General features: G+C 38.7%; 1 protein-coding gene across 1 annotated transcript in view; it reads left to right on the forward strand.

Moving 5' to 3' along the window:
* Ap3b1 (adaptor related protein complex 3 subunit beta 1) overlaps nucleotides 1-12,112 on the forward strand; it is a 210,467-nt gene that overhangs the window by 105,162 nt on the left and 93,193 nt on the right. The window contains exon 15 of the mRNA XM_031360065.1: nucleotides 2,305-2,481. Within this exon, the coding sequence (XP_031215925.1) occupies nucleotides 2,305-2,481 (177 nt within the window). The remainder of the gene's footprint in view (nucleotides 1-2,304; nucleotides 2,482-12,112) is intronic.

Raw genomic sequence — 12,112 nt, forward strand, 5'->3', positions numbered from 1 at the left:
AGTCTTATATATACTATGTTTGACCTTGTGTATGTGCACCTGCTTGCTTGCCCGTGCAGGCATGGGTGCGTAGTGTATTATTAGTTGAATTTCAATTCACTGCTTTGGCTTATTATTTGTTGAATAAACCTGGGGAGTAGGGTAAACTTTTTTATTTGCAGGTTTAGTTTCGAGGGAAAAGGAAGGATTGAATTTGAAAATCTTAGCTTTCTAACTCTAGCCAGTGAATATAAACACTGGCCTTGTTAGTTTCTCAAGGCTTTCTTGTCTGGTTTTGGTTTTTTGATAGTCTCGTGTAGCCAGGCTGGCCGGGATTCCTTCCTGTTTCCTGCCTGCTGGGTGCTGGGACTCTAGCCCTGTGTTTACATGTCTGTCTTTTGAAATTTTTATAAAATATTATTACTAAGAGTTTGATATAGTAATTTTATTATTTATTATAAAGAAGTTTCTACATTTTTAAAATTTTTGCTTAAGAATTTTTAAACTCAATTCTAGAACATTTCCAATGTTACCCCTTTTCCTCCACTACTATCTTGACTTTTTTTGTTGTTGCAATTGATTTATTGATTTTTTTTATTCTTTCAAATATTGTTATTATGAATGCTTGGAGTATTAAAATACTGTTGTTTTAATCTTAATATACTCATGAGTCTGAAATGTTCTAACACCTTCATTTTGTAGTTGTCTTCTTAATTACAAAAGAGAATTATTAAGTATGTTGCCAAAAAATACTTAGACAATAAGTTGTGTTATTTTGTAAAATTCTTATTTCTAGAGTTGTAATTTATAATAAAATATTTAAGAAAAAGAAATGTAGCCTAACTGAGCTCTGAGTTGCCTATCTATTCTCATTCAGAAGTACCTCTCATTATGGAAGGCCACTTGAATTGCTCCAGGCTGGAAACTTAATGCACCACTCAATTACTATTCTTTAGCCCAATTTAAAATAATAGATTGGGAGTAAGGTCTTAATGCAGTGTAACCTTTGGAACATTAGAAATAACCTCTTTCTCTCCAGAAATCAGTGTACAGTAAGGGTATTAGTTTTATCACACTGCATGAATAGATTTGACATAGCCCTTAGGCCCTTTTACGTTGCATAAGTAGGGCAATTTCCTCTCTGTTACTAAGTTCAGTTTAAGTATGGATTAACGTCATTGCTGTTACAGTGTTAGGAAGTGTATATTTTCTTATATTTCCAAGCATTTTTGATGACTTCTGATTCTGTTGATTCACTTTAGACATGTCAATATTTTTATATTATTATATCAGTATTATGAAACAATATTATGAAACAAATATTTGAAAGGAATTTGACATGGCTGATACTGTGATAAAATTATAGCTAAGGAAAGGTTTTCATTCTGGCGCTCTTCCTGTGAAGTCAAACTGAACCCCTATGAAGCTGCACAGGAAGCAGGAAGGCTTGGAGGCCTGGGAAAGGCGTGTTGTCTGTGCTTGGCAGCTACCACACGGTAGCCAGCAGCTTTTGCACTTAGAATAGAAAGCATATTTTCTATGCTAGGTGAAAATGTTCACAGGAAATAATTTACATGCCCTCTCAAATTCCTTTTGGAATAGAAGAGGATACAAATAAGCAAATAGTAATAAAACTAATTTGCATACTCTAAAATGTTGGTCTTAATGGTTCTGATGGAAGGTTTCCAATTTGTAGCAAGGCAGTGTTTTTTAGGAAAACAAATTATATTGAAGTGTACTTTATTTTAAAAAATTATAATACTAAAGTACAGTATAGCACACTTGGGCCCCTGCAGCGTGAAATAGTGAGAGGATCCAGCAAAGGCTGTAGTCACTCAGGTTTGGTCTGGAGTTTGCTGGACTCTGAATGGACATGTATTCTAGACAAGTAGTGCTTACTTTACTAAATCTTTCCAAGGCATTTCTTTGAACTGCTTTAAAAGTTTTATTTATATAATATATGGAGGCATTTTGCTTGCATGTGAGTCTATGTACCTCATGTGTGCTTGGTGGGCTGGAAGTGGGCATCCAATCCCCTGGGACTGGAACTACAGGTGGATGTGAACTGCCATGTGGGTGCTGAGACCCAAATCCAGATCCTGTGTAAGAGCAGCCAGGGCTGTGATCCACTCAGCCATCTCCAGAGATTACCTTTATGCCTATACTTGATATACAGCAAATGTTCAGTGCTGTAGCAGCTCCTAGATACATATGTTCATTGAGAAAATGAATGGAAATCTTGGTAGTTCTAAGCTTTTTCTATACTGATGTTGAGGAGTACATGATTATACCTCTTCTAATGATGTGATCTGCTTTTCATATTAGGTTCCTGTGGCTAGAGCAAGCATTCTTTGGCTAATTGGAGAAAACTGTGAACGAGTTCCTAAAATTGCTCCTGATGTTTTGAGAAAAATGGCTAAAAGTTTCACTAGTGAAGATGATCTCGTAAAACTGCAGATTTTAAATCTTGGAGCAAAATTGTATTTAACTAATTCCAAACAGGTAAGAAACTGATGCTTACTCAGCCTGACAGGCACTTCCTGTACTCTACCCAAGCCTGTGGAGCCTTCCCACGCGTTACCCTATGCACTCAGCGACACTGGACCCTGTTGTATTAGGTTCTACTGTTGATGGTGGGAGTGCAAACAAGTCGCTCTGATCTAATAGTAGAAACATGGACTTCATAGAAGAGCTATGGTAGAGGTGTGGAGATGCAGTGGCGATGAGGGAGTTCAGAAGGTCTGATGCAGAAGGAGAGGTCAGTTTATCTAAGAAGATGCTTGAGAGGACCTGGAGGAGGTCAGTGTAGGAAGGTAGAACAAGGGAAGGAAAGAGCAGGGTAGACCTGTGAAACTACTTGGGTTATTTAGGAAATATGCAGAGGTACATGTGTTAAAGTGTGCACTGGGATCCCTTAAATTAAGAAGTTGACCGCCTATCACAAATGTGATGCTGTTGTGTATTTGGCAATGGCTCTTCCCATGGCTGCTGCAGACACTACTCCATATAGATGAGGATGCAATGATTTCTGAAAGTTCTTTACCATTTCACAGTTCATTATCTTTAAATGATAAAAAAAAAGGATGATATGGCCTGTTTCCAGTGTTTCTCACTATCTTTTTTTTTTTTTTAAGAAAAAGTAGTTGAGAAAATTACTGAGAGAAAATTAGCACTAATAAATAGTTGTATACCCCATCAGCTCAACAGTATATTTTAGTTATGTGCTTCATAACACAGTATTAGGTAGAGATTAAGCTAATTCCTTTGGCTAAAATAAAAAAAATATTTCTATATTTGTTTACTTTAGCTGTCTTTAAAAATAAATAGGCAAGAATGGGCCAATGTTTAGAGCTGGCTTTACACAGTCTTAGGACTTATTGGTAGACCTGTTTCCCTGGCATCTTGATAATTCATTGATCCTCTCTAGGACTACCACTGAATTGTGTGCTTCTAGAGAACTTGTAAGTTGTTTTTTTTATAAGGCTTAGTGTTATTTATATACTATTTGCTATTATTTATCTGTATGTATAGAGAATAGTTGAATAATAAATTTTGTTTCTTTAAAATGTCTAAACTTGCTGTTAGGGAAATGCTGAAATCAGTTCTTGCTGTACAAGCATGAAGGCCTGAGTTTGATATCCAGAAGTCATTTAAAAATAAAAATAAAAGGACTGAGTATAGCAGTCCATCTTTGCAATCCCAGCACTGGGAGGTGGAGACAGTAGATCCTGGGCTACTTGTTCATTCAGCCTAGGCTAATTGATAAGTTTCAGTAGGTCAGTTAGGGACTGACCCCACTTCCAAAAGGCAAGCTGTGTGTGGAGGTAAGGTGGCTGGCTCAGTGGGTACGCGTCTTGGCGCCAAGTCTGGCAGTCTGAATCTGAGCCATGTGAACCACATGATGAAAAGAGAAACAAGTCCTTCAAGTTGTTTTGCGCCCTCCAGATTAGTCTCCTCTCTTCTCCCTTCCCCTCCCCTTCCCTCTCCTCTCCTTTCCTCTCTTCCTGTGCCCTCCCCTCTCTTCCTCTGAATAAATAAGTAAATAATGAAAATTTAGGAGGACGAAGAAAAATAAAGTGATATCCTCTGAGGAACACTCCCCAGGTTGGTTGACCACTAACCTCCACCAGCATGTGCTTGCTTACCCTCACAGGCATATACACACATAGAAGCGGGGGTGATCTTTTTTGACCAAAAGTAAAGAGATCTCAAAGATAATGCTAATACCCTGCTTTCAGATGGCAAAGTAAATTGTAATTAGCATGACCTTCTCAGAGATACCATCTAAACTGGAAACTCTGCGTGCCTAACCACTCAGAGTAAAGAGAGACAAAGCAAGAAGATGCACCTGAAGCATGAAGATGCAGCATGTGTGTGGGACCTGGAGGGAGCAGGAGGCGCCGAGTTTGTCACTGTACACGGCGGGCAACTGTGTTCTAAAGGGGAAGTAGAGGGCAGCATGCCAGCAGCCTACAGACCGGACAGAGCCAAAGAAGAATTCTAGCGTGCCGGCAGTCGAAGATTCTGGAAGTCTGGATAAATTACCCAGGTTTTTTTGACTGACTCCTGAGAGCATCAAAGCAGCAACCTAAGAATAAAAGACCTGGCCTGAAATATGAGGTGCAACCAGGAAATAGAATATACACTTTGAACCCTATCAAGTTAATGATGTGTTGAAGCTAACAAAAACTTAGTACTAATTATTAAAGAATGTTAACAGTGTTGAGAGTGGTGTCTGTGATATAACATCTGTAATCCAGATTTACTCAACATAAGGAGAACCACAATGGGGTGTCGTGGCTTCATGGGTTCAGTGTGGAAAGTTTTACAGACAGAAGTTGCTAATGGTTGTGTGACAGTATAAATGTCACTGAATTAAAACCTTAAAGTAGCAGCTTTCATGTTTATTAGCCTCAACTTAAAAAGGATGATTGGGAATATATGACGAGTTTTCAAGCAGGAAAAATGTCAATAGAAACCCAAATTATTTGGACACACATTAAGATTTGCAGGTAAATGTTTTGAAACAACTAAGAAACTTGGTTAATGATGTAAAGGAATGTGTACTCATAATGAGTGAAAAGATAAGAAGTCTCTGGAAAGAAATATAAATTTTAAAAATCAAATAGAAGTTAATAAATCTGGATTGGGCATGGAATACACCTATAATCCCAGCACTGCAGAGGCAGGGGCAGATGGATTCTTTGTGAGTTTGAGAACATCCTCATTGACATAGTACCAGACCAGTGAGGGCTACAGACAAAGGAAATTGAAAAGTAATTTTAGTATAGAAAAATACAACATTTGTAGAATGACCATCCTTCCTGTAGGGACCCAGAGTCCCTGATGAAAGGACAAAGGGAACTTTAATTTATTGTCTTTGTCCAGGAGTGGACTTAGAAGACCAGTAGAGCTGGAGCCAGTGCCTTGAAGGAATTAAGGTTTCTGTTCTTGGAAACTTGGCTTATCCTCCTAAAAGATTATCAGTTCCAAGGCCTCTGTGTGCTCAGGCTCGGGTGCTTCTGAGATGGCTGTGTTTCTCTTGTGCAGCTTTGTTTGCTTAGACTCCTGCTGACTCTGTCCCATTTCTCCTCAGGAAATAATATATAAGATGCTATACTTCTTAATAAGTTTGCTTGGCATAAGACATAGCTTGTGTAAGACCTTCTGTTACCCAACTTTATTATTTTCTCTATTTTCTATCCTATTCATATTCTGATCTCCTGGTCCTCTTGCTTAGGACACTTTCACTAAAGAACAATCTACTTGTCACTTTAAGTGATAGATAATTTGTCTGCGTGTGTGCCTGTGTGTGTGTGTGAGTAAGGGTTGGACCAGGGATTTCTGTGCATGTTCACTAGCAGAATTACAGAGCTGCTTTATGTGATATTTTAAATCTGATACTGTATGGCTTAAAGCTCCTTTAATTTTTTTGTTTTAATCTGTTATAATATGGCTTAAAAGTTTTAAAAAAGAGCTTTAAGTAAGCAAACTTCCAATCCCAGGCTCTTTCAGATGACTTATTGGTAAGTTTATTTATGTTTTTCTTATTTAACAATTTCATACATATATCCAGTGTGTTGTGATTCCATTTACACATGCTCCGTTATTTTCTGTCATCCTCTTCCTCTCCCTCTGTGCCTTTTTTTGGGGCAGTAATTTTTAATCTGCTGTGTGTAATGGCTACCCTAGAATTCCGTGGTCGAGTAGTCCCAGTGGGCATGGGAGCATGTGTAATTGTGAACAGGACATTATTAAAACTCTGTGTGCTTTCTCACAGGTTACAGTACCTGTCTGAGACAGTTTCTTGATTAGTTGGACTAGGCGTCAAAGTAATTTAGTCATTATTATGCAATGTCTGTGTTCTTAAAAATTATCATGTTGAACAAAACCACACCATATCAAACACGGGAATTGCTGGAGATGGACGTAGAATCCCATTGCTCAAAAACTCTCAGAAATAAGAAAAAACCTCAAAAACGAAACCACAGTTTTATATATATATATAGTGGTTCTCAAGAAATACATGCAACTCGTGAGGCGTATAGAGTCTTACATGAAGCCCAGTGTTGAATGAGGAAGCATGTGGTGATAAGTTCTGTTGGATGTGAATAATCAGAGTCATTTGAAGTCAGGAGGAAAGTTGTATGAAGAGTGGCTCACAGCATGCACATGTCAGCATCTGATATGGGTGCATGAGGCTGTATTTGGCTGGTACCTGGGCACACGAGTTCTGTCAGGTTTATTTTCTGCTTTCACTCACTGTTTTTTTGCAGAAGAAATCAAACACAAAATTCAAATTATTCCTGAATTTCTCTGGAATGTGTCACAGGAATTAGAGAAAATATACATTTTCAAAACTTGTGCTATAGCAGAGCTGACTACCTCTTGAAGGACTGTGAGGAAGAGACCAGGCCATTCTGGGGGTGCTGCTTAGCTCATTGTGCTTAGCTCATGGTACTTATAGCTCATGGTACTTATTAGCTCATGGTGCTTCCTTTTTGATTTGAGCCCAAGTTGACATGTCTAGTCAACTGCTAGATTTTTCTTAGAGGAAATGATTTTTCATAGTAAGGGAAATAGTTCAGCTACCAGTAATCATTTTGTTTTTCATGAAGAAACCTACTCCTTTGGGCCTATTTTACTAGGAAAAGGGCAGTGTAATCCCTTTTTTACTAGCTTGTTCATAAGGAACTGGGTCAGAATGTGTGGAAGATGTTACAGGCTTTGTGACTTGTTGTAACTGCTGAAGTCTGGGTGTACAAGGCATGAAGACTGAGCATGGGTTTGGCTAGAATGGGTATTAGTGCTTAAAAGTGACTAAAGGGTGTTTATAAAAAAGCATTTGTAGTCAGGCAGTGGTGGCACACGCCTTTAATCCCAGCCACTTGGGAGGCAGAGGCAGGCAGATTTCTGAGTTCGAGGCCAGCCTGGTCTACAGAGTGAGTTCCAGGACAGCCAGGGCTACACAGAAAAAGCCTGTCTTGAAAAACTGGGAGGGGAAGGGAGGGAAGGCACATTCATAATAAAGTCTGAGGTTTTAAGTATAGAGATAATGAGTCAATGTTGTTCCTAGCCCATTTTTATATATAATTATGGCGAGTTGCAAACTCACAGAAAAGAACACAACAGGAAAAATACACGTATCTGTCTATCAGTAGGACACAATTGCTATCAGCATTTGTTCCATCTCTCCTTTTAAAAGTGATGGCTCTGAGGCCTGGAGCTCCTGTTGGCATCGTCCTTCTTCCTTATTGGTGACCGCATTGTACTGTTGGGGTATTACATTCAGTCAAGCTTATTTTCATTATGTGAGTGCACATTAATAAACTCATATTACCTCATAGTTCTGAAACAAGCGTTCTACTTTATTATAGTTTTGCAGCTTTTCACGTCGTGTCTTAGAAATACTGATATGTACAGATGTGGTTCATTTACTGTTTGATATTCTCTGAGACTCAAGTTTCTACTTGTCTGCTACTTAGAGAGACATAACTTTTTACTCTTTGAGGCATTTTAGTTCTCAATAGGAAATTGGGTGATCTTACTGATATCTTGGCGGTCCTCCTAAAGTGAGGAGCAAAATATCACTTCCTGATTTGGACCTTTTCAGAAATCTCCTCGCTTTGCCTTTTGTTCACATTTGACAAAAGGCTTGGTCCTAGGCAGTGACAAGAAGATTCTGCTTCGCTCTCCCTCTGCCCCCTGCCTCTGTCCCTCTGACCCTCTACCTCTCTCCCCTGCTCCCTCACCCCTCTCCCTCTCTTCTTCTTCCTCCCCATCTCCCTCTCTTCCTCCCCTCTGTCCCTCTCCACCCCCTCTCCCTCTCCCAAAAAAAGGAAGTAAATATGAACTAGAAAGGAAGACCCGGACCAAGCTTGAGCTCAGTGCTATAGCACTTGCCCGGCATGCCTGAGACTGTAGGTTCAATTCATAGTATTCTCTGCTCTGGCCAAAAACCAAACAGGGAGATCTTATAGACAGTCTTTCAGAGTGACAAGAAAGGTGTTGTTGAATTTAAAAACTTAATTAAGTCACAGAAAGGAACTTTTTGCTCATGAAAGTACAGAACAGTAGTGCTGCTTAGATTTGCTTCTAGGGTAGGGTAAGAATTCTATGCAGTTCCCAAATGTCTTTATCATTTTTTTTTTTTTTTTTGCCTTTTAAAATAACCATTGTTAAACTGGATGCTGAATGCTGTATGTCTCTTTTTATTCCGCACAGTTATGTCTTAGACTTGTTTTATGACTATTTTACACATCCTTTATTAGTTTGTTCTGACTGTTAATCACATTCGTGCGTTGTATAATGACAATTTGGACATTAACAGACCATATGTACAATAGTGGTTCTACCAGTACTTGGTGATGCAGTCAGTGTGTCTGTCTGTGTGTGTGTGCACTCTGGCCCCACAGCTGTGGAGTGGCCCAGGTGATGCAGTGTGTCTGTGTGTGTGTGCACTCTGGCCCCACAGCTGTGGAGTGGCCCAGGTGATGCAATGTGTCTCTGTGTGTGTGTGCACTCTGGCTCCACAGCTGTGGAGTGGCCCAGGTGATGTAGTGTGTCTCTGTGTGTACTCTGGTCCCACAGCTGTGGAGTGGCCCAGGTGATGCAGTGTGTCTCTGTGTGTGTGTGTGCACTCTGGTCCCACAGCTGTGGAGTGGCCCAGGTGATGTAGTGTGTCTCTGTGTGTGTGTGTGTGTACTCTGGTCCCACAGCTGTGGAGTGGCCCAGGTGATGCAGTGTGTCTCTGTGTGTACTTTGGCCCCACAGCTGTGGTGTTGTCCAATGACACCTTTCTCAGGGCATATTTTTGTCATAAAACAGTGTGTAACTATTTTAGGACACTATTGTCTGAATAAGTATTTGCTATTTTATTACTTGTTAGAATAGGTAAGGATGTGGAGCTCATTTCTTACAAAGATAGTTTAAATAAGAAATTCCTTGATTTTTGTAGTATTTTCCCTCAGGTTCCTTTTTTCCTGAGTACCAGTCACTGTAAAAAAAAGTGTGTAGTTGATGTAAGTAGTATTTGATAGCCTTAGCCACTAGTTGGTAACAGCACTAGTTTCTTAAATCTAAACAGGAAAATTAAAGTAAAATCAAAATTTAATAAATTAGAGCAGAGGGTACTGAATATTTCTGCTAGAGCACACTCTATCATTTTCTTGTTTTGTGTAATTCTTGTATAAAACAGTGTTATTTGAGTTTTGAACTGAACCCTTGGTGATGTTAAAACACCGTAGTTATTTACTCAACTGCTCTGCCCTTTCTAAGAGTTGCCCTGGAGAAACCTAATTTATGATGATTGTCTCAGTGTCTGATCCAGTTGTGTCCCCAGCTTTAATTTTTAATGCAGCAATGTCCTTAATGGTTATGTTTCAGTAACACACAAGTAGCTTTTTTCACCTCAGCTTTGAATCTCAGTCTCTGTGATATCATGGTTAAGTGCCATGTGAGGTAAGAACAGAGGCTCGAACATCTGTAACCCCTGTGGATGCTGAGGGGAGGAGCTGAGACAGCTAGATCCCTGGCACTTTTTGTCCAGTCAGTTGAAGCAATCCATGGGCTCCAGGTTCAGTGAGAGACCATGGCTCAAAACACATGGTGAATGCAAGAGAGGAAGACACCCAAGCTGATGGTTGGTGCACAGGTACATGTGTGTACACACCCCCCCACATGCATATACATACATGTATAGATATGTACAGCACACATACACAAATATTGTGATATATAGAGAATACATTGAAAATGACAGCAATTTTGTAATTTCTAATCATAAAATTTAACTTTGAAAAATACAAGACAAAATAGACTATATTAAAAATGCATTCTTCAGAGAAATGCCTTTGTTTCTTGCTACTAGAGACAGAAAGCAAAGAAATTGTTTACTCTAGTATGTGATGAATAATTATTGTACTTATTTCAATGCATCATTGCCTAGAGATAGTTTATGTTATAAAGAATTTTATTTTGAAAATACAATTTAAGAGAATTGTTATAAGCTTATCAGTAATTTTACACATACATAGTTTTAATTATTTTCAGTGTAAATAATGTTCATTAATATATTTTGAAAGTTTAATTTTGAAAACTTAGTTTGGGGGTTAAGAAATTTCTAAGTAGAATGTATGAGAGCCACTTTAAAGGCTTCATTTCTTTGGTTAACTGGTGTTGCAGATTCTCACTGTCAGTCAGATGGACTTCAGTGTTAACTAGTTGTGATTCTACTCTGATTTGCGGACAGTAGCAGTTACGCGAGTTCCGGCTCTCCGTGCAGGTAGTTACTGCTGTGTAGCACCCCTGTGTGAGCTGCTGCTGAGTTGCATGTCTCATCTCTCGGGTACTGGCTACTTGCCATTCTTTAAACAGGAATCATGTAAGTCTTTTCTTTGCTTATGGATAAGGCAACATGGACAGCAGTTGTTGGTAACTAGACTCAGGAAAACCTGCAAGCACTTTAATTCTTTTTCTTTTTTTTCTTTTAAACAAACCCGTGTTAATGCTTTTAAATACCTTGCTTTCAAAAGAGGCTTCTTTCCTCTCCTGGTCAGCCCCTCAGCTGACTGCTCTGTAGGGCCTGGCTGTTCCTGGTCTCTGACATGCTGTTCTAGCGGTGTCTTTGCTTCTCCTTGTTGATTGGTTCTATTGTCATTTGTTTATAATGTGTGTAAAATTCTCTAATAGTACCAATCTTTGGTTATTTTTTTCCTGATTTTATGACTTCTTTTTAGCTTTAATTTATAATTGTACACATGTAGATTTCTAAATTAAAATTGCCTTTTCATTTAAAAACACTGTAGTTTAAAATACAAACCTATTTTGTTACACTCCAATTTTGGTTTAATTATTATTAAAATCATCTCAATATACATTAATGTAGTGCGTTTTGAAGTTGACTTAGCAAGCCTGATTATGGTGTAAAAGCTTACGTAAATAAATAAATGACCAATATTACTAGAGGCTATAAGCAGCATGGTGGAAAAATGGAAGAACTCTTTATCCTGGTTTTTAGAGGGCATCAGCAGCTTGCTTTTATGAAAAAGTAACAGCTAAATGCACTGCAAATAATTTGCAGTAATCCAGTTCAGTGATTCATGTGTCTGCTTTAATGGGTCATAATTCAGGCTAAAGTAAGGGAGTGCAGTCAGAGTGCAGACACTGCCTATGCCAGGGACAGTATCTCTTCATAAAGCACACCTCAGGAGCAGCAGTTTGCCAGCCCCTAATACTCTCTGATGTTTTGATGTCCTGCATATTTTTCCGATTAAGTTTTGAGTGCCATGTTTTTAGTTGTATTTCCACATTCATTATTCTCACGTAGACCCTTCAGCGGGTTTGCCATATATGATTATTTTTTTAATGATGCCTTTCTTTCCACTTCAGCAGTTTAATAATCTAGCACATGGCTGCTTCTCAGTGCTCAGCATTCACCTCCCCAGCACAGAAGAGGACATGTGCGTTGGCTACAGAATTCCATTTGCCATGTTAGATATGCATATTCCCCATGGAACGACATTTGTTTGACATAACCATTCATTTTTATTACATCTTTAAATATGTTTATCCAGAGTTATCAATAATCATAAATAACCGTATTTTCAACTTGTTCTGTTTTTTTTTTTTTTCC

This window comes from Mastomys coucha, unplaced genomic scaffold (assembly GCF_008632895.1).
Source record: "Mastomys coucha isolate ucsf_1 unplaced genomic scaffold, UCSF_Mcou_1 pScaffold8, whole genome shotgun sequence".
NCBI lineage: Eukaryota > Metazoa > Chordata > Mammalia > Rodentia > Muridae > Mastomys > Mastomys coucha.